Raw genomic sequence first — 15,627 nt, 5'->3', positions numbered from 1 at the left:
ATAGAAATTATATTTATATTTAGTAGAGTACTGAGAAGTAATAAATTTATAGAAATTATATTTATATTTAGTAGAGTACTGAGAACTAATAAATTTATAGAAATTATATTATATTTATATATATATTTAATAGAAATTACTGAGAAATTAATGAATTTATCGTGCAAGTAATAAATTACTGATCACCTCTTATGTTGAGTAAGAAATTATTTGTTTTACCTGGGTTAGATTTCACAGTTCTTAAAACTGAGGAAGATATTGCAAATTCTGTGTCAAAGACGAACGTCAAATCACGAGAGATCGGACGTAACAATTTTCGTTCAATTCTCGACGTACGGAGGACACGTTTCGTTTTCAAACGGAAAAAAGATGGCGGGGGGAAAAAAAAAAAGAGCGGGTGGTAACTCGTCCGATTGTTTCACCGATTCTTCCGTTACACCGGCTCCCACCGAGTCCCCGAACCGTAAATCTCTCTTCTCCGAGCGTTCCCGCGCCGAGGAACTTCCGCGCGGCCGAGCGAGAAGGGAAAACGGGCAATTGATTCCTCGGGCGATATATATGTATATATATATATATATATATATATATATATATATACGTCGAGCGAGTGTTGCCAGCGAGCGGGCAAGTTTTGACGTTTTAAATTTAAATTGGAATCGCCGCGCGATACCGTCTGCCACGATTACCATTTAAATTACCGTTCGTTTAAAACCGCGCTACGCCGCCGAGTTCCCTCGGCCGACTGTGCCCTGTTACGCTAAAGGAAATACCGATTCACGGTGGCAACAACCGTCGTCGTTTCTCGCGGAAACAATCTTCCCTGGTGTTATTTCAGTAAGAAGATGGATCTCACTCTCTCTCTATTTCTCTCTCTGTCTCTTCTCTCTGTATTCATCTCGCGAGACAACGAGACGATGTATCTCGAAACGAGTGAATAAAATGTACCAACAGATTGATATTATTAAACTACGAGGACTATTTATTGTTGATACTCGTCGGGACAAATAACGAACGTAGTAATTCGAATAGAACGACATTCTTATCAAACGATTCTGTCGTCGATCGGTTTCTAACCGATCTTTGTATATATTTTTATTCAAGATTGATATTATTAAACGTGTACTTAGTACTCGCCGGAAACAACAAACAACGAACGTAGTCTCCGAATAGAACGACGTTTTTACGAAATGATTTTGTCGTCGATCGGTTTCTAACCGATCTTTGTATATATTTTTATTCGAGATTGATATTATTAAACGTGTACTTAGTACTCGTCAGGACAAACAACGAACGTAGTAATTCGAATAAAACGACGTTCTTACGAAACGATTCTGTGGTCGATCGGTTTCTAACCGATCTTCGTATATATTTTTGTTCGAGATTGATATTATTAAACTCGTCGAAACAAACAACGAACATAGTCTTCGAATAGAAAGACGTTTTTACGAAACGATTTTCTCGTCGATCGGTTTCGAACCGATCGTTCTATATTTTTACTCGTTTCAATCCTTTGAGTGAATACTTTGAGTGAATACTGAATACTTCCAGCCAAAATGTTCCGTGCAGACGGAATATATTTTTCCGTTCGCCGTCAAAGACCGGCAGACTCTGATCGATCGATACGAAGAGTAATTAATTATGAGTTGTAATTGTAATTTCTCAATTGAGCCAAACTGGACAATGCAGGAGATTTGTTTTCGAGCGTAGATTGTTCGACACGTTAAAATTTAACTTTACTGACATGTACTGTACATTAGTGAACCTGAATATTTGAACGTACACGAACATAACCTAAAATACAGGAAACTTTAAACTTGCGTTCTGAATGACGAAACATTTATTTTAAAATTATGCGTACGTAAATTGTTTGTATCTATGTCAAATTTATCTCGCGAGAAATAAGATTTTTATATATATAAAATAATTTAACTACTTAATTGTGTCAATATTATTAATTGTATACAATATTTCATTGTATAATATTAATATATTTAAAGTTAAATAAAGTTAAATGTATTTAAGTAATATTAAATAAATTTATATATATTTAAAGTTAAATAAATGTAAAGTTAAATATATAAAGTTATATATAAAGTTAAATAAATATAAATATATTTAAGTAATATTATATTACTTATGAAATATAAGTATATATTTAAAGTTAAATAAAGTTAAATATATTTAAAGTTAAACACATCATCATTAATATGTCAATTAATTAATATATCAACAATGTATATATATAATTAAATTTAAATAGTTTAACTATTTCGTAAAAAATTTAAATTTTTAAAATTTAAATAGTTTAACTATTTCGTAAAAAATTTAAATAGTTTAACTATTTCATAAGAAATTTAAATCGCGTATTTAAAATCCACTATAAACTTCATATTTCATTCAGATCAATCTGTGATCAGACTGTATTCGTCTCATATGCGACCATGGTACTCAAAGGGTTAATTCGAGAACAAAGCCAGCTGAAACAGCCGGACGAAAAAGTGAAAAACACAAAGGAGGGGCGCGATCGAAATTTCCTGTGACGAAACGATGAGTTTCTCGAAAAAAATTGAACGCCCAAAGAGCTAACGATAGAATCGTGCTTCGCAAATTAGTAGTTATTCCACGCGTGCCTGGTAACGAGGCTAAGAAACCTCGGCTGGGAGGAAAAAGCACGGCCACGGTTTTCACAGTAACATTTCACTGGCCGAGGCGGCCTGGCCGAAAATCTCGCGTCGCGTCCCCCGCAAAGCGAAAACGCGGACAAAAAGGAGAAACGGCGGGATGGCGAGGAGCGACGAAGGGGGAGAACGAGTGGTGTAAAAGCCGGGAGAAACAGAGGCCGCGGCTTTTAGCGATTTTATGACATTTTTTTCAAAGGCGGACGCGGCTGGTTTTTTGCCCGCGGCCGACGAAATCGCATAACGCGCCATCTTCCACTCTCTCTCTCTCTCTCTCTCTCTCTCTCTATCTCTCTATCTCTATCTCTATCTCTCTCTATCTCGCTCTAGTTCGCGTGTTAGAGCGACGTTATTGAAGCTGTCCCGAGCTCAAAAACACGACCGAGTCTTGACGCATCGCTGTCACTTCTTTTCGCCGGCGTCACGAGAATGTGACTTTGCGTCGTTATTTTCAGACAGACGTACGACAGAAATTCGTTTCAGACCTGGAATTCGATGTTCTAATAGTTCTAACACTTCTAGTACGCACTTGGTTAATTGACGAAAGGAAGAGAAACGCTCCTTGCGCCCGTAATTAGCGCAATGTCAGAGATTCATGGAGGGATGATCTGGTTGTAATTCCTTTAAATTAAATTAATCTACACATTGTGGAGGATGAGTAAAAATTTCTAACTTAACAAACTCAATTTTGTCAATAGACGTCGTGCAATTATTAATTATTAATTATGCTTCGTGGAAGAGAAACTCCTCGCGCCCGAAATTATATTGGTTATAAATTCTTTAAATTAAATTAATCTACACATTGTGGCGGATGAGTAAAAATTTCTAACTTAACAAACTCAATTTTGTCAATAGACGTCGTGCAATTATTAATTATTAATTATGCTTCGTGGAAGAGAAACTCCTCGCGCCCGAAATTATATTGGTTATAAATTCTTTAAATTAAATTAATCTACACATTGTGGCGGATGAGTAAAAATTTCTAACTTAACAAACTAACTTTTGTTAATAGACGTCGTGTAATTATTAATTATTAATTATGCTCGTGAAAGAGAAGCTCGTCGCGCCTGAAATTAACTTGCAATGAGATTCATAGGGGGATTTGGTTGCAAATTCTTTAAATTAAATTAATCTACACATTGTGAAAGATGAGTAAAAATCTCTAACTTAACAAACTCACTTTTGTCAATAAACGTTGTGTAATTATTAATTATTAATTATGCTCGTGGAAGAAAAACTTTTTGCAATGAGATTCATAGGGGGATTTGGTTGCAAATTCTTTAAATTAAATTAATCTACAGATTGTGGAAGATGAGTAAAAATCTCTAACTTAACAAACTAACTTTTGTCAATAAACGTCGTGTAATTATTAATTATTAATTATGCTCGTGGAAAATAAACTCCTCGTGCCTGAAATTAACTTGCAATGAGATTCACAGGAAGATCTGACTCTTTAAATTCTTTAAATTGCCTACACAATGTGGAGGATGAGTAAAAATCTCTCACTTAACAAACTAACTTTTGCCAATAAACGTCGTGTATTAATTATTAATTATTAATTACGCTCGTGGAAGAGAAACTCCTCGCGCCCAAAATTAACTTGCAACGAGATCTGGTTATAAATTCTTTAAATTACCCAACACGACAGATGAAAGATGACTAAAAGCCTCTAATTTGTCGTGCAATTATGCCACGAACGACTGTGTAATTATCCCCGGTGGCGAGCACGTAAAACCAAAAGACGAGAAGATGAAAAAAAAATACAAAACACGACCGTCAGAGTGTTAACCTTCCTTACGAATCGTGGCAGACGGACAGAATTGAACACGGGAGACCGCGACCGCGTGGAGGAACCGGAACCGGAACCGCAGCCGGTCCTCTCGCCACAGATTTAATCCGAACGATACGATCCGGCTGTCGCGGAACGCCGCATGTTCGAAGATAAAATCCACCTTCCAATGGAGGCTCAAGCTGCCACAGCAACTGTTCTCCCCTTGTCCTCTCCCTTTTTTTTTTTTTTTTCTTGCTCGCGTAATTTCAATTGCGGCCACGACGGTTGCGTTCTATGGAAATCAGAGAGAAGAAAAAGACATTCGTTCGTCCCCACTTCCGCCCTTCCGCCCCTCTGTCTGTCTGAATCGCGTTGGCTGGCCCTTTTGTCGGGGCGCGAGGGGCTAACGAGCCACGGCTTAGAATTTCGAGTACGTGGGCCGAGCGCCGACAGCTATGTACTATGTAGTATCGGCCGTCGTTCAACTTTTCCAATTTCCCCGCACGCTCCGCCTCAACCCTCCCACCATCTCGATAATCACGCGATTGCTATTACCCCCCCGAGTAGCTTGGGGGACGTCGAACGGAGGGAAAGTTCAGCCTTTCGAGCGGACAAAGGTTGCTGCCTTGAGCCCGACGAGGATGAATTCGGAGCGTGATTAACCCTTTCGATACTGGCGACGAGTATAGTCGTATATAGCCGTGAACTAAGTAGAGGGCGACTATGGTAAAAGAATATCGGATCAATTCATAACTTAGTCTGATGACGAGCAGACTGTTATCACCTTTCAATTCAAACGTTTTGTTTGCAATATAATTATTATAATTATTCATACACGAATAAATATAATAATTATATTAATTATAATTATAATTGTTTATAATTTATAAATTATATAATTATTTATATTATTATAATTAATATAATTATTCGATGACAGCAGTTGATAAAAGCGGCACGGTCACATGTGGTTCAAGATTAGGTTTCTTCTCCTTTTAAATTATTTATAATTTATAGATTATATAATTATTTATATTATTTTTATATTATAATATTATTGTAATTATTTGTAATTTATATTATAAATAATTATAATTAATATAATATAATATTATTATTAAATAATTATAATTAATATAATTATTCGATGACAGCTGATAAAAGTGGCACGGTCACAGGTGGTTCAAGTTAGGTTAGGTTTCTTCTTCTTTTAAATCATTTATAATTTACATTATAAATAATTATAATTATAATTAATATAATATAATATTATTATTAAACAATTATAATTAATATAATTATTAGATGACAGCAGTTGATAAAAGTGGCACGGTCACATGTGGTTCAAGTTAGGTTAGATTCCTTCTCCTTTTAAATTATAATTTATAAATTATATAATTATTTATATTATTTTTATATTATTATATTATTATAGTTATTTATAATTTACATTATAAATAATTATAATTATAATTAATACAATATAATATTATTATTAAACAATTATAATTAATATAATTATTCGATGACAGCAGTTGATAAACATGGCACAGTCACATGTGGTTCAAGTTAGGTTAGGTTTCTTTTTCATTTAAATTATTTATAATTTATAAATTATATAATTATTTATATTATTTTTATATTATTATATTATTACAGTTATTTATAATTTATATTGTAAATAATTATAATTATAATTAATATAATTATTCGATGACAGCAGTTGATAAAAGTGGCACGGTCACAGGTGGTTCAGGTTAGGTTAGGTTTCTTCTTTTTTTTTTTTAATATGTGTCAAACGAACGAAATTTTTACGCAGAATTTTTTAACCGAATTTTCAAATCGTTTGACCGGATGTTTGGTATTAATCCCTTCGATATTAACGACAATTATAGTCGGTCATAAAGAATTCGCATCAATTCATAACTCACAATTAGTCTGAGCAGAGCGTGACTGTTATTATCTCCTTGATTACGGGATCTCAGATGTTTTGTTACATGTTTCGATAGTTGTATACGATTTGGTACATTATAATTATTAAAACTATTCGATGGGAGCAGTTGATAAAAGTGATATGGTCTAGGTTAGGTTAGGTATCGAATCTACAAGGTGATTTAGGTTAGGTTAGGTATCGAGTCTACAAGGAAAACAATCAAACGGGTGTAAAAAGTTTTTCCTTCGCACGTCGGACATGTCAGTTTGGAATTCATATTGTTTAAATTAGGTAGTTGCTATCAATAAATTGTAAAATTCACGACGCAGGTTCACTATTGTCTAGCCCCGTTTTCACACATTTCGTACAAAATTATATTATTCAACAATTTCACGAATCGTTACTACTATAAAACGTGCCAAAGTACGATCTCTTCCCGCCAAATTCGTTACGTTGCACGACAAAATTTAACTAATTAAGGTTATGTTACTTATTCGGTGAGGTGGCGTCGTTTAACGGAGACGTATTTAAACGCTTTTAACCTCTCGCGCTAGTAACTGGTTCGCGGACCATAACGAGTGACCAAGCCGTATACCGTAATTCGTCTTCTATTTGAATTCATCGGTGTATCGGAAGTAATAAATGTATCACGTAGGCAACAAATTATTAATTATTTTATATGTTAAGTGATAGATTATTTGTTTCACCTGGGTTATAGTTCAATATACTTGAAACACTGCAATTTTTGGCCAAATATTCCAAAGAAAAGAGGTGACGTTTCTCGTCGAGGCCTGAGACTGCGGTCGTCATCGTCGCGAACGAATTCAGAATGCCGTGTTTTCCGATAATATTTTACGCGTTTCATTCCGCTGCCGGGTCTTTAATGAATTATTCGAAACTCGACTCGATTTCCATATGCATGCACGGATTTTCCCCGTTATAAGAGGATTATCACTCGTACCACTGCAACGAGCCAAAAGACCCTGAATGAGCTGAAAGGGATACCGAGAGTTTCCAGCTAAAAAAGAACCAGCCCCGGCCCGAGAAATTGGAAACTCGTGTAAACCGAGTTAGCTCGCCAGTTAGTTTGCCAGTCAATCCATTTGCATCGCAACGTAGACTGCACGCGTTCGCAAAATGTTTTATAATTTCATAATTCGTCGAGTATCACGATTTAAACATTTACTATTCACTCGCTGCTTACAACGAAACATCAAGAGCGCATAATATCGTAATATGGAGAGTTTATGATCGTTAGCGTAAGTTACTTTTGATTAAAAACAATTTGTGCCACGAAATTACTTTTCTTTTTTTTTTTTTTTTTTGATAAAATCTTCAGCCAACAGAACGGTTTAATCATTATTGTACAGTCACGGTGTGACATAATTATTAGAATGTAATAAACTAAAGCTATTAAAAAACATTGCTATGTAGATTACTCGAAATAATAACCGAACTGTTCCATCGACTGATAATTAAATTAAAACAGACATTTGCACGGTGCAAAGTAGTTTTTAATGAGAAGCCATTTGCGCTAATTGATCTGCGAGCTCTCCATATATTTAATTATATTAAATATGAGATTCTTAGCCGGTGCTCGCGAATTATTTGCATCGCGTTTCATGATTCACTCGCCTCGCGATGCAAATGGATTAAAGAAAAATCGATTGAAGTCGTTTTTATTCTCCAATGTGAACCGGAAATGCAAATGAATCGACGCACAGCGAGTCACTCGACGCCGGAAAGTCGGCCAAAAATATTTTTGTAATTTAAGTAACACATTCCGATACACTATAATACGTTTCATTTCTACACACCATGACAGTGTAATGTATTATCATATCGTGTGAAAAACTGAAACATACATTTTTTTTGTTAAACAATTTTTTTACTACTTATCAAACAATTGCATAGAGAATGTCCCGTGACACTATGATCAGTCGATTCAAACGATTGTATTATACGTGCAAACATAAATCGGAAAGGGAGGAATAAATTTTTAAAACAAGAATACTATCAAAGTCAATTTCTTATTGAAATTTTCTAGTTTTTTTTTTTTTTTTTTAACAGCATGCACACTTAGAAACACAGTGACAAAGTATCATTTAATTCATTAAAAAAAAAAAAAAAAAAGAAAAAGAAATTAACTTTTGGCCAACTTTTCGAAAGAAATGCCGCACAGTGTGAGAGACTCTCGTCAAGCGAACCGTGCAAGCCCGTAGTTTCACCATCAAGCGATGATGCTTCGCGAATAAATAAATTACTGATAGATACGAAAAAAAAAAAAAAGTTTGTCGAGGGCAAAGAGTTAACATAAATCGTTCAGAAACACGCAGTGAGAAGCTTATAATTATATAAGGATAATTATAGGAAATTATTGAACTCGCTCCTCGCTGGATCCGCTCCACTTTCGGCCTCGCCGTGTTTTATAATTCGATTCTTAGTCTTCTTGAAATTCTTACACCTCTGTTCTGTTGAAACGCGGAGAAAGTTTCTGCGCTTCCGTTTTTCCGTGCTTTCGACGCGAGAAATGCTAAAATTCGTTACCTTGGCGTCATCGATATCTTCGTCGAACGATCAGTGGTGATTCTGCGAAGGTCATTCATCTTTCGACGTAGGATTCTCCTGTTAACACATTGTTGACCGCGTTTGCATTGGCTATTTTAATTTCTGACACTCAGGGATAATATTGTGAAGTCTTTCTTACTTTAGTCTTCACTTTATTATAAAAAAAAATTACTTTTATTCAGGTTTTTATCGCAATTTTACTGTTGCAAGAATTTCAATCGTGAGTCAGCTTTTTAGGCTTTTAGGGCAATTAAACAACACTGTTTAGAAAGAATGATCTAAAATCACTGATATAAAAACAAATTTAACTAGAACGTATAGCGTATGCTTTTCAAAAGGAAATATATTTGCAAAACCTGTTGTGTACCACTACACGTAGGTGATTGCTATACAGTTTATCACACCAAAAAAAATCACTAAAATATAATATATATATAAATATATAATAATTATATTATTATATATTATTTATTATATATTTATAATAATTATAAATATATAATAAATAATATATAATAAAGAATATAATTAATATATATATATATATATATATATATATATATATATATATATTATATTTTAGTGATTTTTTTTTGTGATTTGCAAAACCTGTTGTGTACCATTACACGTAGGTGATTGCTATACAGTTTGTCACACCAAAAAAAATTACTAAAATGTAATATGTATATATATATATATATAATTACATTATTATGTATTACAATAATTATTATAATATATAATAATATAATTATTATATATTTTTATATATACTATATTCTAGTGATTTTTTTGGTGTGATAAACTGTATAGCAATTATATACATATATATATATATATATAAAGTATATATATATCGAAGTTGATTCAGACTGTTTCACTTTCACACCCAATTACGAAATAAATACCCAACGGCGTGAGATAACTTCCAAAATTCCCGGTCAACAATGCGTTAAGCGTCAATCGTGTCTCATCACCCGATCCCACTGGCAAGGTGAACAAAGTGAAATCTCTCGTTTGTTCGAACGGAACACGTCCGGGGAAGGGCTACAACTATACGTAATGATACATAATGATACAGAGGTTTCGCGAGATCTGGTCGTTTCTTTATCGAACTGTGATGGTAGAGTAACGAAAGTGTTGTTGATCGCTCTGTCGACTGACTCACGTCGTTTCTGCCTCGTTATAATTTTCCTCGATGCAGTACGATGTCAGAGCTCCGATACGAGACTGATACGGTTTTTTTTTTTTTTTTTCTCTCTCGATACGGTACGATAATAATAAGAAATCGCACGACGTTTCTCGATGAGGGCGCAAGCGTGCGACGTTGCGAGGCGCGAGGGGGCACGAGAGGTGACGCGTGACGCGTGACGTGTGGCGTGTGTGGTCTGACGTGTGCGGTGGCGTACCCAGACGAAGGTAGAGGCTTGGTCGTCGTGGTTAATCTCTCTCTCTCTCGGTGCTCGGTCCACACGATCACGATCAACAGACCGTGACGAAGGAGAGGGTGGTCGTCTTCGGCGAGGCGTAGGCGTGAATCGATTGGGAATATCTCGATTGTCAAATGCGCAGGGGGTCGGTGTGCGGGTTGGACGGCTTGTGTCGTGCCGCGCAGAAGCTCAGGCCGAAGCACAGCATTAACAGCGCCACCGAGCCAACCAGCAGGTGGCTCGACCACGACACCGAACACTTTCCTGAAACATATACGACGTACGTCTGTCAGCGGGTCTGTTCGCATGTGCGCCCCTCTCACAACCTGTCCGAACCATCTCTGACTCGATATTATCTGCCACGCGTGTTTTGTCCGTTCGATCATTCGCGTGTTTCGTGTTCGCAAAATGTATTTGGACAAAAATGTATTTCGTTTCACTCTCGTGTAAATTTTCACGAAAATATCTGCGTCTCGTCAGAAATGAGCTGAGTTAAGGTAATAGGAACGTTTCATTTCTACGTGTAATTTGCGACTCGCGGATGTTAAATTAAATTTTGCCTCCGTGGTACTTTTGTTGTACTCTTCGTGGGACGTCGCGAGGACAAGGTTCGACGAAAGATACCGGGGGAAAGAATTGTAAAAGCGTCGAACGAAGATGAATCTTTGTCCAATATGCCGCGACGTTCGATGTTTTGCGAGGCGGACCGTGTACAGCGTTAAAAAACGATTTCAACATCGAGGACACCGTAGGGAATTTCTCTACGTATGAACGACCGAAAGAGACACCCGTTAGACAAGACGAAACAGCTGACCCACGGAAGACTGCAACTGATAATCACAGAATTTTAAAGGGGAGTCGTGACTTAAACATAAGCCGTACGTACAGCACAACGTCGTTTAGCTTCTTTCGGATTACATGGACGACGCGGAGTTAAAAAGCCATTAATTTCAATGAAAAATGGGACAGCGAGACTCAGACATCTTCACTAAGGACGACAAAGGATTGGCCTAAATTGGTGTTTTTCAGCGATGAAGGCAAATTCAAATTGCTAGGTTCTGATGGTACTCGAATGGGCAAGTCGACGAAAAGAATAAAAGATTCAATGTTCGTAATTAAATTCCATCAATAAAACACGAAGATGTAAATATCGCGGTGCTGGCGATGTTTCTTTCCGGTCAAAAGAAACTGATCCTTTGCGGCAAACGAAAGATATAAAGATGAACGGATATGGTGATATGTTAGAAACAACAATGTTACTGCATGCACTGCAAACGATGAACAGTAATTGAATTTATCAACGTGATAACGATCGTGCCGCGAAAAATTGGATCAATCAAAATAATGCGAATATTCTTCAATAGTTGTCGCAAAATCCGAATCTAAATCCGATTGAACACCTTTGGCAACGTTTAAAATCGAGCATGATACCTGAAAAATTTCAAAATACCACCGAATTGTTTGAAACATTGTCACTAATGGCAGATCGTTCGTTCTGTGATAATCCTGCGATGTGTAAAATTGATTGAAATCTACGTCTGGAAAGATGCAGGCGGTTGTTGATAACAAAGGATTGTCTACAAAATATTTAGTTCTCCTTTCATTTTATGTCGTATTATGGAGGTTAATATTTGTTTATTGTCATAATTTTGTTGTTGTCTGAACATGACTTTTGTCAATCACATTTTCGTTTATTATTCAAGAATATATTTCTCACAGTTGAAATAAATTGGTCCTATCTATAAACCAGCAAATTGCTGTAACGTTAATACGCTGCACTAATCAAAAAAAAAAAAAAAAAAAAAAGAGGAAAAATCATCTGTCTGAATTTCGTAAAACCAATTGATGTAATCCTTAAATAAATTGTTACAACATTTAAAATAAATTGATACAATTTATTCATTCAGCTTGTCCTCTGCAAACCAGCAAATTGATGTAACGTTAATATTGATCAGAAAAACTGGGGTAAAAAAAAATCATCTGCCCAAATACATTTTTTATGATACTGTAGTTCGCGCGTGTTGGCTGAAATCGGGGGAGAAACGAGAAAAGATGGCAGTTCTATCATAAATTTCCATCATAACTTTCCCGACGGGTTGCATAAGGTTTCCGAAGTGGCTGCGGGTCAGCTGCCTAATGTGGAAACTTTCTCGTACATCGTTTGTAAGAGTGTTGCACCGAGACGTCGCACGATCGCGACAATGGCGCACGGAACTGGAAATTTGATTCGGACTCGCAGCCGTGTCAAAGAGCACGGAAACGTGAAGAGAAAGTTCGACTTTTCCATACTCACCGAGATTGTACACGTTAGCACCCTTCCCGCAGGACTCCCGCACCTCCCTGTTGTCCCACCCTATTGGATACATCACCAGGCCGCCGCATATCATCACTGCTGTAACAAGAAAGCATCACGGTTAATACCAAGAATTATATCAATAATATTTCTTGTAATATATTAATAATATTTCTTGTAAATATTATTCTTGTCAATAATATTTCTTGTAAATATTAAATGTAATTGACAAATATCATTTTAAATATAATTCTGAGTGAACTGTCGACAATGGCCACATACTATAGCAAAAGAAATACAATTAGCATTAACGTATGTAATTAAACATTAATATAATGGAATTGGATTTGAATTTCACTCTTAACATTAGAACGACTAAAGTGTAAATACGTGTTTGTAGGAAGGAAACTGAAGTGCGAGGTATGCCACAAGAAAAATTTAATCGTTGAATACAAAGAATACAAGCTTCTACTGATACATTTTTATTGAGGATCACTCGAGTATCCAAAAATACGTTGTTACAAATATATATTTAACTAATAAATATATATTTATTGAATAAAAAATATAAAATATATGTATATTAGTTAGAAATATAAATATTTTATCAAATTAAATGAAATATAATATATATTTATTAACAAATGTACAAATGTAAATGTAGTTACAAATGTAAATAATATTTCATCAAATTAAATAAAATATAATATATATTTATTAGTTACAAATATAAATAATATTTTATTAAATTAAATTAAATTAAGTATAAGTTTCTTAGTTACAAATATAAATAATATTTCATCAAATTAAATAAAATATAATATATATTTATTAGTTACAAGTGTAAATAATATTTTATCAAATTAAATAAAATATAATATGTATTTATTAGTTACAAGTATAAATAATATTTTATCAAATTAAATAAAATATAATATATATTTATTAGTTACAAATACAAATAATATTTTATTAAATTAAATTAAATTAAATATATGTTTATTAGTTGCAAATATAAATAATATTTTATCAAATTAAATGAAATATAATATATATTTATTAACAAATGTACAAATGTAAATGTAGTTACAAATGTAAATAATATTTCATCAAATTAAATAAAATATAATATATATTTATTAGTTACAAATATAAATAATATTTTATTAAATTAAATTAAATTAAGTATAAGTTTCTTAGTTACAAATATAAATAATATTTTATCAAATTAAATAAAATATAATATATATTTATTAGTTACAAATGTAAATAATATTTTATCAAATTAAATAAAATATAATATATATTTATTAATTACAAATATAAATAATATTATATCAAATTAAATTAAATTAAATATATATTTATCAGTTACAAATATAAATAATATTGTATCAAATTAAATATTTACAAAAATTACATTTATCAGTTACAAATATATAGATATACAAATAATATAAACAACATACAATTCCCACAGAAAATTACAAATCAGTCACATCAGTTTAATGTCATCAACTTAGAACAGAAATAAAAAAACATTTCGTCCGACCGAGAGGAATCCAAATCTCGAAGAACGTTAAAACTCGCCAGATAAGCACAATCGTCTTTGACTCGTTTCACTCGTTCGTCGAACAATCGGACATTTATTCCGAATGAAACGAGAGCAATGATAAGCGGGGAGAAAAATAATACAGGGATCTTCGTCATTTTTCAGCGGATCGTCGGCGAGATGCGCCTTTTTTCCGTGGCTCGGGTGCAGTGGCAGGCACGGCTGGAATGCCAGGAATTCCGAGCATCTCCCGCTACTCGCAGCAGCAGCAGCAGCAGCCACGAAATCCAACCGGTAATTCGAGCCTCGTTTCGGTTTACGGCGATTCGAGCAAATCGGGTCTGCGATCCGCGGTCTACCGCGCGATTTTCTTTTAATCTCCTTCGTTCCACGGTTTTGGTATTCGCCTGTCCTTTGACCGGCTCGCGGCGAGTTTCACGGCTGGTCGACGGCGAAACGCGGGTTTCAGCGTTTCCTGAAAGCGTGCAAACGGCGGGCGGCGGTCTGAAAACTTTCTGACGCTTTTTTTTTCTTTATATTTTGTTAATGGTAATTTGCCAAAAGTCAACTATTCAAGTTTAACGTTTTAACGAAATTCTTCATTTCCTTTTTTTCTTTCTTCTTTTTCGTTCTCTTTGACTGTTTAGAATAGACGAAATATGCAATACGAAATATTAATTGTGCGATTGAGTATAATTTACGCCGAGGTGGAAATTCTGAAACTTCGAAGTGAATTTTTTTTTTTCTTTTTTTTTAATCGATGATACGTAGGATATTGTAGGCAAATGGAGATTTCAATTATTGTTTTGAGCGTGTTTTTCGACTGTTCGATTGTGTTTCAAGGGTATTCTTTCATCCACGTTGCGAACAGCGATACTGTTTACAGCAACTTTTGAATTTTGAGAAACTGTGACGTGAGAGTTAAGAAGAGTATACAAATTTTATAAATGTGACTTCCTGTTATCTTTAAATAGAACATTAGTCAGATTTTAAGGAATGCATGGTGTACACTATCATCATCATTTTTCACTTATTTCCGATGATCTGGCAAAAAAGAAATAAGAAAAAAGTATTATAAAATTTCAAAATTTGTTTTCACAAAAAACTCAAGGTTACCTCTACTTTTTAACTTCAATAATGATATGATCATATCATTCTTTTTTAGCTGACGGTGTTAAAGCTGTTATTTCTAATGATCTGACGAAAAAAAAAAAAAAATGTTTGGAATGAAAATTAATCAGCATTCGATTTTCTGCAAATTTCAAAATTTCAAAATTTTATTTCCTACGAGAACTTAAAGTTACCTCTGCATTTTTTGAACTTTATCTTTATGTATACTATTTATAAATTGCATATAAATACATATCAATGTATATTAATATATATAATATTTATAAATTAT

At 34.2% G+C, this 15,627-nt stretch overlaps 1 protein-coding gene and 1 long non-coding RNA gene across 2 annotated transcripts in view; both read right to left on the bottom strand.

The window, feature by feature from the left end:
• LOC122534375 overlaps positions 1-9,389 on the bottom strand; it is a 14,901-nt gene extending 5,512 nt beyond the window's left edge. The window contains exon 1 of the long non-coding RNA XR_006307867.1: positions 8,930-9,389. This is a non-coding gene — a long non-coding RNA (uncharacterized LOC122534375). The remainder of the gene's footprint in view (positions 1-8,929) is intronic.
• Positions 9,390-9,754: 365 nt separating this feature from the next.
• On the bottom strand, positions 9,755-12,767 carry LOC122534374 (LHFPL tetraspan subfamily member 6 protein-like). Its single transcript, XM_043664941.1, has 2 exons — positions 12,674-12,767; positions 9,755-10,644 (listed from the first exon to the last, which is right to left on the bottom strand). The coding sequence occupies exons 1-2, from the start codon at positions 12,765-12,767 to the stop codon at positions 10,511-10,513; spliced, it is 228 nt and encodes a 75-aa protein (XP_043520876.1). The 3' UTR covers positions 9,755-10,510.
• Positions 12,768-15,627: the final 2,860 nt, after the last annotated feature.

This window comes from Frieseomelitta varia, unplaced genomic scaffold, assembly GCF_011392965.1.
Source record: "Frieseomelitta varia isolate USP_RPSP 00005682 unplaced genomic scaffold, Fvar_1.2 scaffold_589, whole genome shotgun sequence".
In the NCBI taxonomy this organism is placed as follows: domain Eukaryota; kingdom Metazoa; phylum Arthropoda; class Insecta; order Hymenoptera; family Apidae; genus Frieseomelitta; species Frieseomelitta varia.
This window is presented reverse-complemented; position numbering and strand designations above follow the sequence as displayed.

Bases quoted from the DNA above. Each gene is read 5' to 3' on its own strand.
- LOC122534374 (XM_043664941.1), bottom strand. From the start codon at position 12,767: ATGATATGCGGCGGCCTGGTGATGTATCCAATAGGGTGGGACAACAGG. The intron at 10,645-12,673 runs GTGAGTATGGAA...TATATGTTTCAG, and splicing joins TGCTAACGTGTACAATCTCG to GAAAGTGTTCGGTGTCGTGG.